This window comes from Schistocerca serialis, chromosome 5 (assembly GCF_023864345.2).
Source record: "Schistocerca serialis cubense isolate TAMUIC-IGC-003099 chromosome 5, iqSchSeri2.2, whole genome shotgun sequence".
In the NCBI taxonomy this organism is placed as follows: Eukaryota; Metazoa; Arthropoda; class Insecta; order Orthoptera; family Acrididae; genus Schistocerca; species Schistocerca serialis.
In genome coordinates this window covers 316,227,645-316,252,330 of record NC_064642.1, presented here as the reverse complement: position 1 = coordinate 316,252,330, position 24,686 = coordinate 316,227,645, and the positions used below count along the sequence as shown (strand labels likewise).

Here is a 24,686-nt window from a genome sequence, read left to right as displayed (position 1 = left end):
AGAATTGTATGACTGATTAGGCTGTTTATGGCACTGATAAAATATTCCACACAGGATGCAATGACATGTCAGTGTCAATAAAAATATGCAGTTAGTAGAGAACAGATTGTGTTGTTTCCAAGAGAGAGGACTTTTGCACAAAAGCTGGTACGTACTGGGTGAGATCAGTGACAGGAAAAATGATTTTTCAGCTGCTGGATCCTTTACCTGGAATGCGGCAAAATGCTCCGGAGGTGCTAGTCATGCACATCCCACTCTCCCACCATGTCATAGCACAAAGCCAGGAGAGCAACATGGAGAACAAGGCTTCCTGACTTTTCTGACCCTCTAACTGGTGTTGAAGAAACTGCTGTAACATGAATTCCATCGACACAACTGGTAAGGTAGCTTGTTGTGCAGGGTCCACGATTATGTAATGAACATGAAAAATGCCCAAGAACATCATCATTTATGTTGTAACTCACTGCGTAAAAGATGAGACGGCACCTCCAGAACCAGTGTATTTAATGATCTTGCAGGACGATAGTTCACAGTGGAAACAATGTATGGTATAGTCATGTTACAAGATAGGTACTATACAGTTCTAGCTAACTTAGTAAATAGCACGATGAGCGAGATAAGATTGAGGGTGATCATTGGGTGGCGATTGTATATGTTTCAGGTGGTGCTGGGAAGTGCCTGGGCAGCCGTCATGCAAAGTATGCACAGCCACGGTATCTCCCCCTGGCAGCCACACTTGCCAATAGTGTACTGTAGTGTCATATTTGCTCATCGACAATGAATACTGATGTCAGAGATGTCTAGGTCATAGTCGAGTGGGTTTCCATACATCACAATGCTCAAGAATGGAACCATGGCTACTATTTCACTGCAGTATTTTTATACATTTTTTTTTCTTTTTGAGATGTGGTTCCACATAAATATTATATCGATTGAAAGAAGCCTTTGTGTGCTTTTCGCTGTACTGCATTGTGCCATTGGTGTATTTTGACTAAAATGTTTCTTTCAAGTTAGCACCTATTAAAGCACTGTACACGATCTTCTCATACATATGTCAGACAGCATCATTCGATGGCAAAGTTTGATGAGTTTTGTTTGAAACACGTGGGCACCACATGAGTTTTCCATTCTCTGATGACTGAAATCTACAAAATTGAGGGGAGTCATGCAGTTGTTGCAAGGGGAGTGTTCCAACAGCCACTTTTGCTAATCTCTGGCATGATATTGTGCGATCCTTATTTGTACAATATGTATATAACAGGAAAAAAAAGAGAAAAACATCCGATTGTGAGAATAACTGCAGAAATATTCTGCAAACATGTAATGTTTTGTACTTATTATTCCAAATGAAAACCATTTCCTTTGTTACTGCTTCATAAAAATGGCAAACCTAATATATTATAAGAATCTCTCTGATTTATGATCAAGCTGTCATAATTACCTTGCAGTATTGAGAACGAAGCTGAACTTTCAAAACTTATGTTTTAATTTTTTACAGGTTGAAGTACGGGATGATGAAGAGCAAAAATTGAAATTTCAGGAAATAATTGATCTTCTTGTAGCAGCTGGGTATTTCCGAGCTCGAATTAAAGGACTTTCGCCATTTGATAAGGTCTGTTTTTGCAAATTCTGTATATCAGGATTTTGTTTGTGACTGACAAGGTGAAATTACTTATTAATGATATGTAATCTTCATTATTGCAGGTTGTAGGAGGGATGACATGGTGTATTGAGACATGTAATTTTGATGTTGACGTTGACTTGCTTTTTCAAGACAGTTTTACAATAGGGCAGAAAATGTAAGTTGATAATTATACAACCATCCAATTATAATTACGTGAAGATGCCTACGAAATTAAACTGAAGCGAGTGTGTGTGTGTGTGTGTGTGTGTGTGAGAGAGAGAGAGAGAGAGAGAGAGAGAGAGAGAGAGAGAGATATGGTTGGGAGGGTGGGTGAGTACATGGGGGGGGGGGGGGGGGGGGTACAGAGACAGTAGAGAAGTATTGGAAGGCAGAAAAAGGAGAGACAGTTGGATTTCAGCAGCAAAGGCAAAATTGTATTAATTCTGGTAATAATTTTGGAGAGGTAGAGAAAGGGAGAGGGAGGGAAGGGCGGAGGAATAGAGGGGGAGATAGATAAGTCTTGCAGTCGGGGGAATAGGATGGAAAATGACTACTCAGCTGAGGGTGAGAGGAAGAGATTGGGTTGCTACCCAGATGGAACTAGTGAAAGTTGAGGCCCAGAGATTACAGGTATGAAGTACACTACTGGCCATTAAAATTGCTACACCACGAAGATGACGTGCTACAGACGCAAAATTTAACCAACAGGAAGAAGATGCGCATTCACACAAGATTGGCGCCGGTGGCGACACCTACAACGTGCTGACATGAGGAAAGTTTCCAACCGATTTCTCATACACAAACAGCAGTTGACCGGCATTGCCTGGTGAAACGTTGTTGTGATGCCTCGTGTAAGGGGGTTTCCAACTTTGACAAAGGTCGAATTGTAGCCTATCGCGATTGCGGTTTATCATATCGTGACATTGCTGCTTGTGTTGGTCGAGATCCAATGACTGTTGGCAGAATATGGAATCAGTGGGTTCAGGAGGGTAATATGGAACGCTGTGCTGGATCCCAACGGCCTCGTATCACTAGCAGTCGAGATGACAGGCATCTTATCTGTGTGGCTGTAACGGATTGTGCAGCCACGTCTTGATCCCTCAGTCAACAGATGGGGACGTTTGCAAGACAACAACCATCTGCACGAACAGTTCGACGACATTTGCAGCAGCATGGACTATCAGCTCGGAGACCGCGGCTGCAGTTACCCTTGACGCTGCATCACAGACAGGAGCGCCTCCGATGGTGTACTCGACGGTGAACCTGGGTGCACAAATCGCAAAACGTCATTTTTCGGATGAATCCAGGTTCTGTTTACAGCATCATGATAGTCACATCCGTGCTTGGAGACATCACAGTGAACACACATTGGAAGCGTGTATTCGTCATCGCCATACTGGCGTACCACCTGGCATGATGGTATGCGGTGCCATTGGTTACACGTCTCGGTCATCTCTTTTTCGCATTGACGGCGCTTTGAACAGTGGACGTTACATTTCAGATGTGTTACGACCTGTGGCTCTACCCTTCATTCGATCCCTGCAAAACCCTACATTTCGGCAGGGTAATGCACAACCGCATGTTACAGGTCCTCTATGGGCTATGGGCCTTTCTGGATACAGAAAATGTTCGATTGCTGCCCTGGCCAGCACATTCTCCAGATCTCTCACCAATTGAAAACGTCTGGTCAATGGTGGCCGAGCAACTGGCTTGTCTCAATACACCAGTCACTACTCTTGATGAACTGTGGTATCGTGCTGAAGCTGCGTGGGCAGCTGTACCTGTACACGCCATCCAAGCTCTGTTTGACTCAATGCCCAGGCATATCAAGGCCGTTATTACGGCCAGAGGTGGTTGTTCTGGGTACTGATTTCTCACTATCTATGCACCCAAATAGCGTGAAAATGTAATCACGTGTCAGTTCTAGTATAATATATTTGTCCAATGAATACCCATTTATCATCTGCATTTCTTCTTGGTGTAACAATTTTAATGGCCAGTAGTGTAGATTGGTTCACATTTTTCCTGTAGCCATTTCACTTTGGCTTCCCTGCACCTACTATTTATTTAATTCCTGAGTGATTTATGTTGCTGCATTCCTGTTTCTTTTCTGAACATTTTTGTACTTCCTTCTTTCCTCGAACGGTTGAAATATTTCATATGTAACCCAAGATTTCCTCACAATTACCTTCCTAGTACATATGTTTGCCTTTGCAACATCTTTGAAGGCTCTTTTCCGAGATATCCACACCTCTACAGCTGAACTTCCTTCTGTAGTATTCCTTATTGTAGCATCCACACCACGAACTTCAAGCACATCTCATCATTCCTCAGTTCTTTACTATCCCACTTCTGCTCACACTGATTCTTCTGTACGATTCTCTCAAACTTCAGTCTACTCTTCATCGATACTAATTTGTGATCTGGGTCTGTATCAGCTTGTTGGTGTAGCAGTTTTAATGGCCAGTAGTATATATGCAGGAGGTTCCGCAGCTCCTTGGAGTAAACAATTGCTAGTCTCAAACCTCAATTTCCTCCATCTGATTCTGTTATCCTCGTCCTGCTCCTTTTAGCTTCACTTATCTCTCCTTTCATTTTCTTTGCCTTTCTGTCCTGTACTGACATTGTTTTTTAGATTAATTGATATTGTCAGATTCTGCTGTGAAATGTTCATCTTTCTCTATTTTAATATATTAAGTCAAACAATGGAAAAACCAGGATGGAATGTAACACCACCAGAGAAGGAAAATTACTACTCACCATGTAGCGGAGATGCTGAGTCATGATAGGCACAACGAAAAGATTCAAACAATTAAAGCTTTCGGCCATTAAGGCCTTTGTCTGCAGTAGACACACACACACACACACACACACACACACACACACACACACACACACACACACACACGTAAACGCAACTTGCACACACATCTGCAGTCTCAGAGAGCTGAAACCACACTGCGAACAGCAGCACCAGTGCATGATGGGAGTGGTGACTGGGTGGGAGTAAGGAGGAGGCTGTGGCAGGGAGGGAGAGGGATAGTATGGTGGGAGTGGCGGACAGTGAAGTGTTGCAGTTTAGACGGAGGGCAGGAGAGAAGGTGTGGAGGGGGGAGGGGGTAAGTAGCGGAAAGGAGAGAAATAAAAATAAAAATAAATTAAAAGACTGAGTGTGGTGGTGAAATGATGGCTGTGTAGTGCTGGAATGGGAACAGGGAGGAGGCTGGATGGGTGAGGACAGTGACTAACGAAGGTTGAGGCCAGAAGGGCTACGGGAACGTAGGATGTATTGCAGGGAAAGTTCCCACCTGCGCAATTCTGAAAAGCTGGTGTTGGTGGGAAGGATCCATATGGCACAAGCTGTGAAGCAGTCATTGAGATGAGGGATATCATGTTTGGCAGCACATTCAGCAACAGGGTAGTCCACTTGTTTTTGGCCACAGTTTGTCAATGGCCATTCATGTGGACAGACAGCTTGTTGGTTGTCATGCCTACATAGAATGCAGCTCAGTGGTTGCAGCTTAGCTTGTAAATCACATGACTGGTTTCACAGGTAGCCCTGCCTTTGATGAGTTTGGAGATGTTAGTGACTGGACTGGAGTAGGTGGTGGTAGGAGGATGTATGGGACAGGTCTTGCATCTAGGTCTATTATAGGGGTATGAGCAGTGGTCGTGTAAGGATGGACGAGTATATTGTGTAGGTTCGGTGGACAGTGGAATACCACGGTAGGAGGGGTGGGAAGGATAGTGGGCAGGACATTTCTCATTTCAGGGTATGATGAGAGGTAATCGAAACCCTGGCAGAGAATGTAATTCAGTTGCTCCAGTCCCGGATGGTACTGAGTTACGAGGGGAATGCTTCTTTGTGGCTGGACTGTGGACTGTGGGACTTTGGGAGGTGGTGGGAGACTGGGAAGATAAGGCATGGGAGATTTGTTTTTGTACAAGGATGGGAGGATAATTATAGTCAGTGAAGGCTTCAGTGAGACCCTTGGTATATTTTGGAGGGACTGCTCGTCACTGCAGATGCGACGACCTCGGGTGGCTAGGCTGTACGGAAGGGACTCCTTGGTATGGAATGGGTGGCAGCTGTCGAAGTGAAGGTATTGCTGGTGGTTAGTAGGTTTGATATGGACGGAGGTACTGATGTAGCCATCTCTGAGGTGAAGGTCAACATCTAGGAAGGTGGCTTGTTGGGTTGAATAGGACCAGGTGAAGCAAATGGGGGAGAAGTTGTTGAGGCTCTGGAGGAATGTGAATAAGGTGTCCTCGCCTTCAATCCAGAAAGCAAAGATGTCATCAGTGAATCTGAACCAGATGAGGGGTTTAGGATTCTGGGTTTTTAGGAAGGATTCCTCTAGATGGCCCGTGAATAGGTTAGCATAAGATGGTGCCATACGGGTGCCCATAGCCATACTGCAGATTTGTTTGTAGGTAATGCCTTCCTTTTTAAGGAGAAGTAATTGTGGGTGAGGATATAGTTGGTCATGGAGACTAGGAAGGAGGTTGTTGGTTTGGAATCCATAGGGCACCTGGAAAGGTAGTGTTCGATAGCAGTAAGGCCATGGGCATTAGGAATGTTAGTGTACAGGGAAGTGGCATCAATAGTGACAAGTAGGGCACCGTGTGGTAAAGGGACAGGATCTGTGGAGAGTCAGTCGAGGAAATGGTTGGTATATTTTACATAGGAGGATAGGTTCCGGGTAATAGGTTGGTGTTGGTCTACGAGAGCAGAGATTCTCTCAGTGGGGGCACAGTAACTGGCCACAATGGGGCATCCTGGGTGGTTGTGTTTATGGACTTTAGGAAGCATGTAGAAGGTGGGAGTGCGGGGAGTGGTCTGGGGTAAGCATAGAGATGGACTCTGGGGAGAGGTTCTGGGATGGGCGTAAGGATTCGAGTAGTGACTGGAGATCCTGCTGGATTATTGGAATGGGATGGGATTTGTATATGTGTCTACTGTTGACAAAGGCCTTAATGGCCGAAAGCTTTAATTGTGTGAATCTTTTTGTTGTGCCTATCGCGACTCAGCATCTCCGCTATATGGTGAGTAGCAACTTTCCTTCTCTGGTATTGTTAATATTATAAGTTTTAGTCATGTTTTTTTTCCTAAGCTCTGTTGATTTTGTGTTTACTTTGGGTCCACAGTCTTAGGGATGGTGCCTTTGAAAGGGAATAAAATTTCTAGAAACTCTTGTAAGAGAACCAAAATCAGAGTTAAAATTACATGGAAAGCTAATGCTATTAGTACACTTAATCTCAAGGATGCTAGGTAATGATTAATGACAGAAAGGAATACTCAAACTTTGCCAAGAAAAGGGAGGATGGGCAGAGAGGATAGACAGGCTAGTGTTGAAGGTGCTGATTGGAATGTTTCTGAAGATTTGGGGTCTGAAGTAGTGTAAGAGTTCTAACAAAAGTATCAGTACAATCAATCATCAGATTTGCCAAATTATCACATTACAGTGCACTGACAGAAAAAATTGTTGCGGTGCTACCAGAGATGAAATGTCCTCACCAGATTGAGCCTCACCAAATTCAAGGATTGGATTTTATCCACGTATTTCCTGTTATTCAGGTAACTTCACTACTGTCAGCTACAAAAATAAATTGTTAGGAAACACTCTAGACTCAGACTGAACATCTGTTTTTCTTTCCTTAGTGGCTAGTGAAAAAATCAATGGAAACAAGAGCTGAGATTGGAGATTTCTTGCGTTCATATGCGGTCAGTCAATTTGATAAACAGTATGGTGGAGCAGAAGAGGAAACCACTTTAAAGCAGCGAGCCAGTATTACCCAAAATATTCTGAGTGTGAAGGTTTGCTGTATCAAAACCTTTGTTTTTAGTTTTATAAGTTGCTCCTTTAAATTAGATCATGTTTATACCACATACAGTTCAGATTTTTTAAAAATTTCTTTATATTGTTTCTTCCAGGAACTCTACCACCCACAACGAAGGTTCCGGAGAAAGGGGCCACCACCTGAAGATGAGGAAACATCTGTTTACAGTACTTTATTGGAATATGGTCATAGCATAAAGATGTTTGATGTACCTGTTGGAACAGAATCAGTGAGTGTTATGCCCTGTCTTTGTAAACAAGGAATTACAAGCATCATATACATACTGTGTGATCACTAACTTTAACCACTTTCCTGTTACTGCATTGAACTACTACTCCTGTGAAATTTGTGATCACTGTATGAGATAAAACAAAAATTTGCATTTGACCCAAATCAACACATCCCTGTATGAAAATGGTTCTTTGCTCATGGAAGTCAAACTTTATAATGAACTTTTGGAAAACATGAAAGCAAAATCTTTAAAGTCATATTTACAGCATCACTGCTTTTAGTCCATTGAAGAATATTTAACAATATGAAATAATATGTAAAATAAGTGAAAGGCAACCACTTGCCTAAGTTGGACTGATGTTTGGAGCATATTCACATTAGATTTTGAACTCTAGCTCTTTCTTGAGTAAATGTTCATACATTCAAAAACACAAAAACACACACACACACACACACACACACACACACACACACACACACACACACAAATGCACACTCCTGCAGGCATTCCTAACTGATGAATTTGGGGTAACTCAATAAGACGAGAATCCACACACGTGTGTGTGGACTGTTTGTGCAAGGATCATCTGGATCACCTACGTGAAAAAATCAAACACAAACAGAGTGATTTTTCAACACTTTTCATTCCTGTGCTGATGTTACATGTAGGGTCTGTCAACTGATTTTTATATTGAACCTGACCTTGATGTGATACTGTCATTCTCAGTCCAAATTGTAAGTTGCTTTGGCAGAGGATCAGAAGATTAGTTGGCATTTTGTTATTTTCATGTTGCGAGGCCTCAATGATTGTCATTGAATCTGTGCTGCTTTCAACAATTTAAGTTTCCTTGTTCATATTCCTTGTGGTATGAATACAGAACAGCTACTGATACTTAATTTTTCATCATCTTTAGCCACTTTTGTGTACTTTAAATATACTGGCATTTTATGGCCCCTGTTAACAAGGATGTTAGAGAGAGATACAGTGTTGCTGGCTTCAGGAAATTAATGCACTGCAAAAGAAAACAAAGATATATTTAAATACATGTGAAGTCTTGAAACATTTTGGTTAGTAAAATTGATGCTGTAGAATACACATGACCTGGAACTCGGAAACTGAGAGTTGCTTCCAAGCACATTGGTTGAAGTAGGGGGACAGTAGCATATATTTCTCAATTACTCATTTTCATTTCTATTTTGAAGTAACTACTAGTCTGTTCTTTTATAACAGCTATGGAAAAAAATAGGGCACATAAAGCTGAATATATATTGTGCAAACCTACTTTGTCACATGCTTCTTACTGTGCTTTTCTGGGGCACCCTTAAAGCATTTCACAAGTGATGCTAAAGAAGGGCTACAAAAACTGTGGGACCCAAGAGCACCATATCGTTAAATACTATCTTGATAGAAGGATGCCACTAGTGTAAAAAAATTACTGTAACAAACAAATTTCCCATATAATTGTGTCTCAAATCATACAATTGCTACTGTCAGCTGGGACTTTGGATACCGAGCATGATGAAACTACTGCCTCATGCAAATTACCCCAAACAAACTGAGAATCAGTCCAAGAAATAACCGTAAAACCTGAGAGTTATTAAGTCAGCATATATTTCCTCTGTAACCAGCTGCCAAGTTCATATTTTTGTGACACTGAATGATTTAGTTTTGCTGCTAAGCTTGCTTTTGGGATATGAGAAGCAGTAAGACTCGTCTGGAGTAGTTCATTTGTATTTTTTGTATGGTATTTGGTCATAAATTATGTGGTGTTGGTTTGTGCTGCTGTATTTAGTGATCTACTCCACCATGGTGTATCTGATGGGATGTACTATTCCCCCAAACCAGATACCAATGTTGCCTATTCACTAACTTTCAAGTTTGTTTAGAGAATTCTATGTACCGAATAGCCAAAACATGCCAGATGGAATAAAAGGTTCTTCAGTGATTCAGACAGAAGTTATTTATTTCGCATACATAATGCTCACAGCCTCATAACTGGAATTTCTTTTGTTACAGTGCTAAAAAAATAAACTGACAGCACTCATGTTAAATGTAAAATCCATGGTCAGTGTTTTGCAATGAAGCCACACAATTTCATTTGCTTGTGATACAACTAAGTGGACATATTTGTTTCTCCAATGTCAAGCTTGTATCAACAGTCTGTCATAAACATCTCCTTTCCTTTGATAAACTTGTTGTTTCTGATCAGTACTTAGGGAGCAACATTTTGAAACATTATGTTGCACTCTGAGTATTGCGTAGACATGAGAAACCAGATAAGCAAAGGAAAATTCTCCTTCAAGATAATTTCAAGTGGATATGGCATGTAAGGATATATTTTTATTTGTTTGCAAAATGTTTCAAGTCAAAGATCAGTATTAAATACGAGGGTTGCCCAAAAAGCAACACACCACATTTTTTTCTCAGCTGAAAACAACGCTATGAATGCAAAACGTTACATATGTATTATTTGAAGTCTCCTTAGTGAGCGCGCCGAGTTTCCATCGCTTTCAACAGATAGCGTAGCTGCAGGACAGTTTTAAAATGGTGTCTGTAGGTGATGTATGTTACAAGCAACATGCCATCATTGAATTTCTCATTGTGTAGAAAGAAACTGTGGAGGATATTCACAAATGTTTGTGCAAAGTCTATTGAGTATCTGCTCTTGACAGAAGTACAGTTAATTGCTGGGAATGGAAGGTGAGGTCATCAGAAGGCGGTTCGGCAGAGCTCCACGATTTGCAGCAGTCGGGAAGACTGTTACACCTGACAGCCATGTCCTAGCCCCATCGGACTTCCACTTGTTTGGGCCATTAAAGGAGGGCATTCGTGGAAGACATTTTGACGATGATGAGGAGCTGATTCACACAGTGAAGCACTGCCTCTGCCACCAGGACAGTGATTGGTACCGACAGGGCATACATGCTCTTGTTCCACACTGGAGGAAGGCCATAGAAAGGGATGGACATTACGTGGAAAAATGGGGCGTGTGGATAAAACACCATTCTTCCGTGTGTGTGAAATTCTCATTATGCTCAGTAAAGAATTGTTGAAGAAAAAAATCTGGTGCATTACTTTCTGGACAACCCTCTTACAAATACACTTTCTTGTAATTTAAGTTAAACTGTATCCAAAATCATTCATGAAGAAAGATATCACTCCCCACCCCCACCCCCACCCCATCCCCTAAAAAAACCATTAAAGTGTTCTGATACTTTTCGAAAATCATTAATTCATTATTTGTATTCATTACTTTGACAGCATTTGTAGATGAAATGATGGCATTTGCTGCTGTTGTAATTATTCAGTTATTTTTTGCAAAATGTATCATTAGATTAATAATATATAGCAGTGTTATTAGTAGTGTTGTTTATATTGGACATATTTATGGTGTCTTTAATCCACTCTTGTAATTTTTTGTCAGAAAATGGAATGTTGTATTTCCATGCCTATTTCAAAATCTTTCTCTTTCAGGGTATCAGTGCTGATGACAGCAGTCAGGAACGTACTGTTGATGTTCAAGAAACTCGAAAACTTGAGGAGGTAACATATGTGTTAGGCATGATTGTCAGTGTACATTGTATAGTTGTGATTTATCTTCTGTGTGATTAATTGCTAACAATCACTGTAGATATTTTTGATCTTTTTGCATGGTGTGACAGCAAAAAATCCAGAAATTAATGAACAACCTGTCATCTATGGGAGAACAAGAGGTAAGCACAGATAATATCCACATATTTCTTAATTACTTAAGAAATTATCTTTATCTGTTTCTGTGTGTAGCATAACTGTTACTTAACCCTCGTCTTGGGGTTTCTGCACTTTTGTCTAAAAATTGTCATAGTGCAGTAATTTTATTGTATCACTAAGCTGAAAGAAAGTATACTTTCCTTCTTCAGTTTTATTTCTTAAAAGGCAAAAGATGATGCATGTGGATTTTCTATATTGTAGATGGTCTGCTTACTTGTGGTAGTAGCTTTTCTTTTGTCACTGATTTTTATCCCCCTTGTAGAGAATTCTCAGAGCAGCACATTTCTTACTGTAATATATAACAACTGTATAATACACAGTTTAGAGTGATGTTGCTTTGTAACTGTACTATTTGAAGCAGTAAATCATTTTAAAGAATCAGTTTCTAATATTGAAGTTTCTTATCTCTTCATGCATGAATATGGAACGTAATAAGCTGCAGTAGGTCTTGCAACTGTTTTTTTAATCAAATGTTTCTACTCTGAGAATGAGAAACTAGTTTGAATTAATACACAGTGTCTTACATTTTGTGAATTGGAAGTTTCTGTTGTGTTATGTTAGGTTGTGCGAATCACTGCTTCATCTCAGGAAACAAACAAATTATTTTGAAATGTTAAGCGAAAAGTGACTGAAGTAAATGATCAAGTAGCATGTCTGTTGAACAGAATTACAACTCTACTGCAAATTAACTTGACATTTAAGATAAAGCTGTCAGAAATAGAACTTATCTTGTGAGGAAGAAAGCAGCATTGTTGCTCAGGAATTAATAGTAAAATATTTTATGCTGGGAAGACACAACTGGTTTGTTGCAATTATTAATGGCATTCAGGGCATTTTTATTTATGTCTGAGTTTGAAATGACAATATTATGAAAAGGTGCTACTCGCCATATAGTGGAGATCATGAGTTGTAGATAGGCACAACAAGAAGACTGTCAAACAAAGCTTTCGGCCAACTCTCTCTCTCTCTCTCTCTCTCTCTCTCTCTCTCTCTCTCTCTCTCTCTCTCTCTCACACACACACACACACACACACACACACACACACACACGACGACAGTCTTGTGTAAGGCAATGGTCACTGGCTTCTCACCCAGGTGTAGATTGTGCAGCAGAGGAGACTTTGATCAATAGTAATCCAGTGCACATTTTTCCCAGTGACCCAACTTCTCCAAATTTATCTTCGAAATGTTCAACAAAAAATAATGTATTCGTTGCAGTAAAAGTATTCCCATCAGCTTGAGTATGTACTAAATACTGAGCAATTTGTTTCGCTCCTAGACGTCTGGCTTATGCCGTTTCCCATGAGGTTGCCACAGTAGGGAAAGCTACCATCTGATGAGATGGCCATTGTTTTGATGTAATTTAACATGTTTCATGTGCAAAACATGCCACCTATTCTGATTAAGGGCTCTCCCCATGGACACCACCCAGCCACAGCAAAGGCCATCTGGCATGATGGACATTGCTGAGAATACTGATGCCCAAGAAAGATGGGCATCTACTCCTTGGCACTTGTGGGGACTAGTGACTCAGGCATCAGCAGTGCAATCCTGTGTTGTCAAGGGGCTCAGCTGAAAGTGTACACAATGAAGCTACCATGCTGGCATGGAAGTGCAAGTATTGTGCAGGTACTGTGTGAGAGGATCTTGAAAACTGCATGCATTAGGTGTTATTTAAGGTGTTTCCCCCAGTTGGTCCACACTACAGAAAAATTTGAAAACTGAAGGCCAGGTCCATAAGGGAGCCACAAATTACTTCAGCCAAAAGGTAATGATTGAAAGAATATTCCAAGAAAGGCAAGCAGAACCTAAAAAAATAGTAGAGTTGACATCAGAGGTTGCTACCATTAGAAAGACAGCAAGAGAAGGAAAGGCAGTCAGAGATGAGAGATTGCAGCACAGAAAAGAAAGTTAGTTCTGCAGTAGCTTGGGGACCTATGTTCACTACACAAATTCTCAAGAAGGGGCATGAGCCCCCTGAGAGGGCAAGAGAATCAGAATTGTTGTTCTCCTTTGGAAACTTTTCAGAGGGTGATGAATGGTGTCTTTCTTGCATTCCAAGGGGCATTAGTATAATTAAAATTTAGTAGAAGACATCATTGTTGTCTGGACTCCTGATAGGCCTGAAGCACCAAATTTTCTGCCACGTATCAACTTTTCCTCTGTCCTGAAATTTTCAAAGCTTCTCTGAAAATGGCCTGCCACTTTTCTTCATGTAGGCATTCACCTGTCTTATTGTCACTTACATGCTTCTTTTCACTTGCACTCACCAACAGCAGCTTTGGAATTTATGACCCCTACCAAGTTTTACATCAGCTTTGAATTTATGGGAGCTACTGGGCCAATTTAAGACCCAAGGGATGCAAGCAGGCACTTGGAGCACCAAGCTGAGAGGGCCACAAGGGGTTCTCCAAGAGCAAAATTTGTATGCAGTGTGTGTCATAATTAGTTTACAAATTTACTAGATAAGGACTTATTTTTAAAGGCCTGGCAAAGAACCCATGGAATGGCAACTAATGTATGAGGGAGGGTGGAAAAAAAGGGGGGGGGGGGGCACCAATATGTCACTTGTGTGGAAAAATGTTCTTGAACTGACCCTGGAGAGATAGGTGTGCTCTTCATCTGTCACTGAGCTAACTGCATGTAGGCCCTTGCAGGAATCATGGACACCAAAGGCTATGGAGGAATAGGAGGAGGAGGAGGAGAATCGGAATGAGCCTACTCTAGTAACCCCTGACACACCAGATACCGCCACGCCGTCTGATTGTGAACCGGTGCCCTTTGATGTGGTTCCACCCCTATGAGTGACAGGCAGTAATCTTGGGACATCACCAGCTCTCGGAACCCCTTCACACCTAGCCTGGACATCCGTGACATGATCATTCTGTGGAATTGTAATGGATATTATCGTCACCTGCCAGAAGTACACAACCTTATTTCCTCCTCTTCTGCAATTTGCGATACTTTACAAGAAATAAATGACACCGATGCGATTTCTCCAACACACTATGGTTATCATGCATTCTGTCAGAGCCCTTAGAGGACATCTGGAGGGGTCTGTACATTCGTCTACACTGATGTCAGTGAGGGATTCCCCTTGGTGCCACATTGGAAGCAATAGCGGTGTGAGGGCAAAAACCTCGCAATCACCATTTGCAATGTTTACATTCATTCATACACGCAGGCCACTGACTTACCTTGAGTTGATCACCTCAATCCAACAAGTCCCCCCACCCCTTTTCCTCCTATTTGGGGATTTCAGTGTGCACCACCCCCTGTGGGGGGAGTGGCACTTCGTCTGATAGGGACGTCTGCTTGACAAGCTTATTACTGACCATGATCTGTCTCTCCTCAATAATAATACTCCTACCCAGTTCAGTGCTGAACATGAAATCTTTGCAGCTAACAATCTCTTACCCCAGTCTGTGGCTTCATTGCATTGGTCACTGCGTAACAATCTTTGTGATACTGGCCACTTTCTGGTGATCCAGTTGCTTTCTTGCCACCGCTAGATGAACCAAGTACCGTGTGAGGTGCTTCAAAGAGCCACCTGGCAGTTGTATGCCTCTGCTGTTACCTTTGTCCCCTCTCTGTCAGATTGCATGGACAAGGTTGTGCAAGAAGTCTCTGACACAATCATCCACACTGCTGGAACTGCTATTCATCTGTCTACAGGTGTCTAATTAAAACAGCAAGAAGGAATGCTGAGAGCACTAAATCTCCTCTCTAGGAATGTACACCTCTTTGTCGCAGGTGTGGACCAAACTCTGTAGCCTTCTGGGCCACCACTGATCAACAACGTTCCGGATCTTGGCCTTCAGGGTGATCTTTGTACTGATGAATTGGTTTTTGCTGAATACCTTGCGACCCATGTTACGACAGCGTTGGCATCCTCTTCTTATCTGGCTACCTCTGTACTGCAGGAATGACAAGTTAGAGCCACCCCCCTGTGCTTCAGCCTTGCCCAGCCGTATCATATAACGAACCTTTCATTGACTGGAAACTGCTTCAGGCTCTCGCCTCATCTCATGATATGGCCCAGGCCCTGATTCAATTCGTAATCAGATGATCCAACAATGTTACTCATAGGTTACATCTACTCAGGGTCTTCAACTGTGGTTGGATATGGGGTGGGGCATTTCTCGCCATTGGATGAGTCCTGGGAGACTCCTCATCTGCTCTGATGTACTTGCCATCCCAATCCATTCTACAATTCTCCCTAAATTCTGTTTCAGCTTTAGCTTCAATATTGGCTTCATTGCCTCAGTCTTGCTGTTCCTGTATACTTTCATCATCAGAACAAGTACTTTGCAGACGTCATTAATTTCAGATGAACTGCCCCTGGCTTGAGTGACTTATGACCTTGCTGTTAATTTCCTTAACCCCCTCAACCAACCAGCCAACAGACCCACCCAACCAACTAACCAACCATCTTGCTTATACACTTGTGATGTATCTGTAAGTAGCCCATCTATGATTAAATGCTTATTATATGTAAATTGAAGGTGAAGGGGGAGAAAGGAAAGAAAGAAAAAAAAGGGCTTACCAATTTCAGCTGCATCACGATATTATTTGGAATCAACGGTGATGAGTGAGAATTTGTGCCTAACGGGATTCAAACATCAGGATATCCTGCTTAATAAGCAGGTGAGTTAACCACTGCGCCACCTGGGACACAGTGTTTATTGCAAATGCACAGACTATCTCGGCATGCCTCTCAACCGATCCACATTCCCACTGAGTGCCACCTAGCCACTGTCCCTGTTTATTTCCTCAATGGGGCTCAGCATTGATTTGTGGGGTACGGGCTTGGCGACCCCGGGGTTCCTGAGCTGGGGACTGGTAAGCGCCGCCAATCCTCTGTCATTGTAAGCTCTGGGCTGTGTGGAACGTCGGTGGAACATGTGTCTCAGGGAATGGGGATCTTGGCTTGACCGCCCAGATCGTGAGGACAGGGTAAACCCCTATAAAAAATCCAGGCAGCTGCACCAGGAAAGATCAACAACAGTTCCGCAGGGAGCATCCAGAAGGTACAAGAAAGGCAGAGTGTCTCTCAGTGTGCTATTTCTCCCTCATCCTCGAAGGGACAGGGTGCAGGGAAAGGCTTATGAAGTTCAGGTCAAAAGCTGTCCCAAGTGCCATCAGACATCATTCTTCCCTCTCTGACTGATGAGGAGGATATCATGGAGTTACATGCCTTGAATCCAGGCAGCTCCTCCACCCCCCTTGCTCTTCAAGTGTTTCACCTCCCCAGTGCAAAGATGGGGGTAAATTAAAACTTCACTGATAACGTGGCTTCCATACTACAGTGGAACATGAATGGGTTCAGGACCCATGTGGAGGAACTGAAACTCCTAGCACAGGCATGTCTCTTGTGCTTTTGTTTACAAGAAACTCATTTTAAAGATACAGATGTCCCTGTGCTACAGGGATATACACTATACTGCAAGGATGACCTGTCAAGGGAAGGGGCCAAGGGAGGTGTCACAGTGTTTGTCACTAATGTGCACAACTCCTCTGCCTTCCCCTTGGCTACTGACTTGCAAGCAGTTGCAGTTCAAATTCATGTTTGTCGAAGGATCGCTGTTTGCTCACTGTATTTACCTCCGCAAGATGCACTAGACTCTGAGACTCTCGGGGATCTTATCACACAAATCCCACAACCATTCCTCCTCCTGGGAGACTTCAGCGCCCTATTATGTCCTGTGGGGCTTAACCAATACTTGCCAACGAGTGAGGTGGTGCAGTGGTTAGACACTGGACTCGCATTCGGGAGGACGATGGTTCAATCCCGCGTCCGGCCATCCTGATTTAGGTTTTCCGTGATTTCCCTAAATCAGTCCAGGCAAATGCCGGGATGGTTCCTCTGAAAGGGCACGGCTGACTTCCTTCCCCATCCTTCCCTAATCCGATGAGACCGATGACCACGCTGTCTGGTCTCCTTCCCCAAACCAACCAACCAATACTTGCCCTCGGGGTCGGGTTTTGGAGGGGCCTCAGGACAACTCACGAGCTGTGCATCCTTATCATGGGTACTCACACACATATCTGTACTGCTACTGGATCATTCTCAGCCATCGACCTCTCTTTCTGTTCTCCCACCCTCGCAGACTCTGTTCAGTGGGAGGTCATTGACAACCTTCATTCCAGTGACCACTTCCCAATCTGCCTACTAAGTGGCTCACCACCTGAAGTTAAGCCCCCAAGATGGATGGTCAGCAGGGATAAGTGGACGCGTTTCAGCCAGCTGGTTGTGCTCGAACAGTGGGACATAGTCCAAGGATTGGTGGACCACATTACACGAGTGATCCATTGTGCCGCTGACTTCTCCAACTCACAGTCCTCAGGTCATCTTAGGAGGCGGCCAGTACCTTGGTGGACAGATGAGTGCCATTCTCTGACCCGGGAAAGGCGTGCAGCTCTTTGACATTTGAAATGCCGACTGTCAGCAGACAACCTTAGGGTCTTTCGAGTTGCGAGTGCCAGTGCCTGACACATCATTAGGAAGAGTAAGAAAATGTTGTTTCAAGTGTTTCTGGACTCCATCAATCGTTCCACTACTTCTATAAAAGTATGAGGAACCATCTGGAGAATTTCTGGTAAACGCAGCTGTTTACTGATAGCAACAGTGCTGAAACAGGGGTGCCTCCAAACAACACCCAGAGACATTGCTCAGATGCTGGCCAAACATTGTGCACAAACTACTGCCAATGCAAGCCAGAATCCAGCGTGTTATCCCTATCATGCGACTGTAGAGAGGGAAAAGTTCAACTCCAGTTCCACCAGTTCTGAGGCCTACAACTCCCCTTTCTCCATGTGGGAGCTCAAATTGGCACTGACCGAGATTCGTGGCACCGCACGCGGTCACAACGAAGTCCGGTACTGCCTGCTTCGACATTTTCCGGTGGCATCAAAGGAAATCCTCCTGAAATGTTTTAATCTAATTTGGCAGACAGGAAACTTCCCCAACTCGTGGAGGGAGGCAATTCTGATCCCTCTCCTCAAACCAGGAAAGGATTGCACATGTCCCAGTGGTTATCGGAGTGTTGCCTTAACGAGCTGTGTAGGAAAAAACCTGGAGCAAATGGTTAACCGTCATCTGGTGTGATTGTTAAAGACCAGGCAACTCCATAGCCGCTCTCAGTGTGGATTCCGAAGGTTTCGGTCCACTGTCGACAACTGACCCTCCTTGAGGCAGATATTCAGCAGGCTTTCCTCCATAAGCATCACCGTATCAGCATATTCTTCAATATAAGTAAAGCATACGATACTACTTGTACTACTTGGAGAGACTGTATTCTCGCACAGCTGCATCAGTGGGGCTTTTGTGGCCACCTCCCTATCTTCATAAGGTCTTTCCTGTCTCAGTGGTTTTTTAGGACCCAAGTTGGTGACGCGCTGTCTGATCAATTTGAGCAGGAGAATGGTGTTCCACAGCACAGAGTTTTAAGTGAACCCTCTTTGCCATAGCCATCAACAGTATCACATCTACGGTAAGGAGTCGTGTACAGTGCTCCTTATTTGCAGATGGTTTATCTGTTTTATGTTCCTCCTCCAGTGTTGCAACAGTGAGCCATCAGTTGCAACTTCAAGCATGGAGGTTAGAGGAGTGGGCTGCAAAGATGGGATTCCAGTTTTCTTCAGATAAGTGTGTTTGTGTGTGTTCATTTTAATCATTCTCGTCATCTTTTTAATTTGCTTGCCTTGAATATGGGAAACACCATCCTACATTTTAGAGGTGCAGTGCAATTTCTGGGCCTCATTTTTGACTCTCATGAGAGACCTGAAAGCCAGAACCCTGAAGGCACTGAACATCGTCAAGTGCTTTAGCCATAGGTCTTGGGGAGTGGATAGGGCGCATCTGCTTCAGTTTTATCAGGCTTTTGTGCATTTGCAGCTGGACTATGGTTGTACGGTGTATGGGTCAGTGAGGCCCTCTTTCTTGCGGATCATTGACACTGTCCGTCATGAGGGGATTCGGCTGGCTATGGGTGCTTATCGGATCAGCTCCGTACCTAACATCTATGTCGAGGCGGGGGAACTGCCACTTACCGTCCAGCACCAGCTTCTCATGGTGCGTCAGGTGTGTAAGTTCGTTGCAGTTAAAACTTCACTTGCACACCATACTGTTGCTCGTCCACCTCTGGAACCTCTGTTTTCCAACCGTCCATGAGCCACAATGGCATTTGGGATCCGCGTGTCACATGCGATGGAGTCACCTGGTGCGTCAGGTGTGTAAGTTCGTTGCAGTTAAAACTTCACTCGCACACCATACTGTTGCTCGTCCACCTCTGGAACCTCTGTTTTCCAACCGTCCATGAGCCACAATGGCATTTGGGATCCGCGTGTCACATGCGATGGAGTCACCTGGTGTGAAGCCAGTACGACCCCAAATCCAGGGTTTTAACTGCCTGCTGCCCTGGTTACTGGAGAGGCCCAGAGTGATTTTAGATTTGGTGTGGTACAGGAGAGATAGCACTGCTGCTTCCGTTTTTAATGTTTTTATTTTATTTTATTTGATATTTTCTGATCTCTGTTTTTGTGGATGGGTCTAATCAGGGGGACTCTGTTGGTTGCTCTGTCGTTTTCTCGGATTGTGTTGTCAAGGTCAGATTGCCTCCAGAATTTACCGTCTTCATCACAGAATTATATGCGATGTTGCGAGCACTGGAGCAGATGAGACATTCTCCTGGCTGTTAGATTTCTCATTTGCTCAGATTGTCTGAGTGCCCTTTACTCTCTCCAACATTTGTATCCAGCAGGTACAGTAATCCAGTATATCCAGGATGCCCTCCTACAACTACAAGGACTGAGGAAGGAGGTGTCTTTCTGCTGGGTACGTGGGCACATTGGAATTGCAGGGAATGAAAGGGTGGATCGAGCGACCAAGGAGGCGTGTCATGGTCCTCTGGTATTTTGGTGTGCTATCTCGTCACATGCAAAGACTGTGTAGATGGAAACACGAGTGGCTGACAGTCACCTATAAAAAGCTCCATGTCATAAAGCCCACAACTCAGCCGTGGAGTACTTCCTTCCAGCCATGTTGGCGAGATGATTCTTACTCATCTTCACAAAGGCCACAGCCCTATGACACATGGATTCTTACTCCGGCAAGAGGACCCTCCAATGTGTGGTGCTTGTGGGGTGCAGATCACAGTACACTACATTTTATTGGACTGCATTTTATTTGCTGACCAGCAGACTGTAGAGGATTTGCTAACGGATCTGCCGTCTATTTTATGTAATGATCAAACAGTTTGGTTAGGGTTTTAAAGTTTTGTGAATTGTCCAACATTTTTGAAAGATTTTAGGGAGCTGTTCTTAATGTGTCAAAGGGTGGCTGACTCACCCTAGTTTTTTGTAAGTGGTCAGCCAATCACATTCCCTGTGATTTTCTTTTAGTTCTACTGTGTTTTGTTTTCTCTGTGCTTTAATTCCTTGATTAGCTCTCTTCTCTCATAATTGGTTTTAGCGCATGTGATGCAGAGTGACTGTGTGGTCATTTCAAGCGCATGGGTGTACAAACACTTTTCATTCATCTCCACATTCGTTTGTTTTCATAAGTGTAAGGGCACTGATGACCTCGCTGTTGGGCGCCCATCAGATCCACACACACACACACACACACACACACACACACACACACACACACACACACAATTATTTTCCCCATGGTCACTACTCTGAGATTCCCGCAGGAGGTCGGACGTACTTGTGCATCCACACTGAAGAAGGTTGATGCACTGCCCATCGAGGAGAAACAATTATATGAATGCGTGGTATCTTTTCTATCGGATATGTCCAAAAGAACAAACATCACGCATTCGTATAATTGTTTCACCTAGACAGGCAGTGGATCGACCTTCTTCAGTGCAGATGCACAAGCACGTCTTGACATCCTGCGGGAACCTCAGAGTAGCGGGTATGGAGGAAATGGGCAGGGACTGCAGATAAGTGGCACTAGGTGGGAATGTGGGTCGGCTGAGAGGTGTGTCAAGGTAGTCTGCATAGTTGTGATAAACACTGTTTCCCAGGTGGCACAATCGATAATGCACCTGTTTAGTAAGCAGGAGATCCTGTGATCGAATGCCAGTTTGGCACACATTTTTACTCGTTGCCATTGATTCCGTTTAATGTCCTGATGCTGTTGATATAAGTAATCCCTTTCCTTTCTCTCTTCTCTCGACCCCCCCCCCCCCCCCCCTCCACCTTCTATTTACATATAATGTATCACAGCTGTGGATGCTGCTTGGTACCTGTTCCTTTGGACATGTCCAAAAGAACAGACACCAAGCATTCATGTAATTCATATAAATGCTTATTATTTTAAATGTTTGGTTGGTTCAGGTGTTGGTCAGATAATGTTGTGGAAGCTGCACAATCTTTCAATGAAATAGCTGCTCTTCATCTTCACGTGACTCACCAATATATACACTGCCTTGCTAGAAAAGTGCAGGCACTAAAGCATGGGGCTATAATGTCATTGTCGATGAATCATAGAGTTGGAGAAACAGATCACAGTCTCCGCATGCATGACATGGGAAAAGTGCGACCGCAAATCACAGCCCAGTGCTCATGCGGACAGTGTGTTGGTGACCAGTTTCAGTGTGGGGACTGGGGATTCATTTGCCTGGGGTTGATGATGCCTTAGTAATGCCAATACTGGTTCCCATGCCTTGCTGAGCTGAAATCCTCTGTCTCTGTTAATCAGGTCTTTACTTATGTGTACCTCAACTCCTTCTTTAATGATGGAGTCCCAGTATGTGGAAGCAGACAAAAGGATCTTTGTGTCTCTGTAGTTCATGCTATGTCCCATGTCAAGACAGTGTTCAGCAACAGCAGACTTTTCTGGCTTACTCAGTATGGTGTGACGTCTGTGTTCAGCACATCTGTCCTTAACAATGCAACACGTCTGGCCAGTCTATGATTTTCTGCACTGGCACAGGATTTTATATATCCCTGGCCTTCTTAGACATAGGTTGTCTTTTAATAGAACCCAGCATCATTTGAACTCATGCTGGAGCATGGAAGACGCATTTTGTGTGATGCTTCTTGAACGACCTGCTGGTCTTAAAGGACACACCACCGACATGGGGTACAAAAACCATTCTTGTGGATTTCTCCATGTCTTCAGGATGTTTGTGAAGTTTAGTGCTTGCAGATTGAAATGCATTTCAAATCCATTTATCAGAATACCTGTTTCGCACAAACACAGAGTGAAGATGACCACATTCGACTGATAAGCTCCCTGCATCTGAGATAACTCTAGTCCTATGAACGCCTGTTCATAATAAGTCACTGCACTGGAATGAGTGATGGCAGACCCTGTGACCCAAGGAACCATCTTCTTTTTTGCAGATCAAGACATCTAAGAATGGGTGATCTCCATTTTTCTCCACTTCTGTGGTGAAGCAAATGCACAGATGGCGAGAGTTAAGGTGTTCCAGAAATGCAGGAAGTGTTTCTGCCCAATGTGGCCATACTACAAAGGTGTTGTCCACATAACTCCAGAAACATTTAGGTTTCAACACTTCTGACTGAAGTGCTTTTACCTCAAAGTCTTCCATAAAAAGGTTAGCTACTATGGGAGATGTCATCTATGATGGCCTTATAGCCCCACTCTTTGGCGCCTGCAATTTTCTAGTGAGCCAGCATATATATCGGTGAGCCACTGCAGCAACACATCAGTAAGCACCTGAAGTTGATGAGCAGCTGTCTTGTTGAAATATTGTGCAGCTTCCACAACATTATGCAATACAATGCCCATGAATCAATGAAGCAATTATTTCATCGGGAAAGTTCAAACAGCACAGTTGAAATGTAGCTGATCAGAGGACAAGGAATGTGTCTTGGCCCTGTAATGAAAGGGAAACGGGAAAAGAAAATGGTCAGCAGAAGAAGGGGCCAGTTGTATTGGTGTACAGTGGCTTGGAATCATACATACATTTGACGTAAATGAGAAAGAGATGATTTTAGGCACAAATGATTCTCAGTTGCACAGCCAGTTACAATTGTAGAAATCTTATTGTATTTCTTTAATGTACTGTGCTGTCATTATTAGGTAACAAGGTGTACTGAAGGCCTGCCAAATTACAGTTTTGTGGGAGTTAAAAACTGCTTGCCAGGTCTAGTTAAAACTCTGCTCACATTTATTCCACTATCAGCAGCAAGTCCCGCTTCACCCAAATGTTGGCTTTGAGAAGCTGTATGGAAGATTCTGAGGCATTGCTCAATGGGAGTCCATTATTTTAATTTATTGAAATGTCAGCACTGTGAGTTTAGAACACAGCCCCAGTAAACTGTTGCTTGGGTAAGAAATTGTATGTCTCATAATTAACAGCTTCTACTTCAGTGACGCTATGTTATACAGTTTGTATGTGTTGTGACATCCAAAATTATAGTCCACAAACCATTAAACAATGCTTGGTGGAAGGTGCTTCATGCCAATATTAGCCATTCACTGGCCGACTGGATTCATATGAGTGAGAGAAATTGACTGTCAGTGTGTCTTTATATACTCATCCTAATCTCTTTGTCTTATTTTGCTGGTCCCTACAAGAGGCATATGACAGGAGCATTAGTTCTGTTATCACAGTGTACCTATCCATTAAAGCACCGAGCAGGGTTTCATGTAAACATTGCCACATTTATATTACAATTACCATTGGAGTTCTCTAAACATCTCTGTAACATTTTCATGTGGGCAGTGACTTGTTGTGCACACTGTTTGAAGATGGTATCTTTCTTCATTTAGTGTCATTATGTCTGAGCTTTGAATGTACTCAAAGATCTTGCAACAGAGAGGCTGTATAAATGTTGGGCTGTAATCCTTTGCATCTATCCTCTTACATTTACTATAAACAAAACTATGGCACTAGTACTCCTTGCACAGTTGTTTGACTGTCTGGTTTACTTGGTCAGTGTATGTTGTATGAATCTGCAAGCTGCAAGGTGTATGCTACACACCTACACACAAGGTCTACATAGGCTAAGGTAATATTAAACCAGTCTGTCACTAGAATCAAAAGGTCTTGGTAGGTGGATGATGGAATTTTGGGAGTGTGGGAGGGCAGAGGGGTGGGAAAGAGGGCAGGGGGGGGGGGGGGGGGGGTTGTAGGTGTGACCTCTCACTACGATATATTATTGATTGACATGCTAACAGCTATAACAACTACATTGAGATTATGGATGACCAGATATGGAAGGTAGGTGTGGTGAACATGAAAGACTGAAATACAT

The 24,686-nt window shown here is 43.2% G+C and overlaps 1 protein-coding gene across 2 annotated transcripts in view; it reads left to right on the top strand.

The window, feature by feature from the left end:
- LOC126480824 (coiled-coil domain-containing protein 93) overlaps positions 1 to 24,686 on the top strand; it is an 82,987-nt gene that overhangs the window by 17,771 nt on the left and 40,530 nt on the right. Inside the window, exons 2-8 of one of the 2 annotated variants that reach the window (XM_050104162.1) lie at positions 1,499 to 1,612; positions 1,705 to 1,799; positions 7,091 to 7,202; positions 7,287 to 7,442; positions 7,560 to 7,694; positions 11,172 to 11,240; positions 11,360 to 11,410. In XM_050104162.1, the coding sequence (XP_049960119.1) occupies positions 1,499 to 1,612; positions 1,705 to 1,799; positions 7,091 to 7,202; positions 7,287 to 7,442; positions 7,560 to 7,694; positions 11,172 to 11,240; positions 11,360 to 11,410 (732 nt within the window). The remainder of the gene's footprint in view (positions 1 to 1,498; positions 1,613 to 1,704; positions 1,800 to 7,090; positions 7,203 to 7,286; positions 7,443 to 7,559; positions 7,695 to 11,171; positions 11,241 to 11,359; positions 11,411 to 24,686) is intronic. The other variant, XM_050104163.1, reaches the window with a different exon arrangement.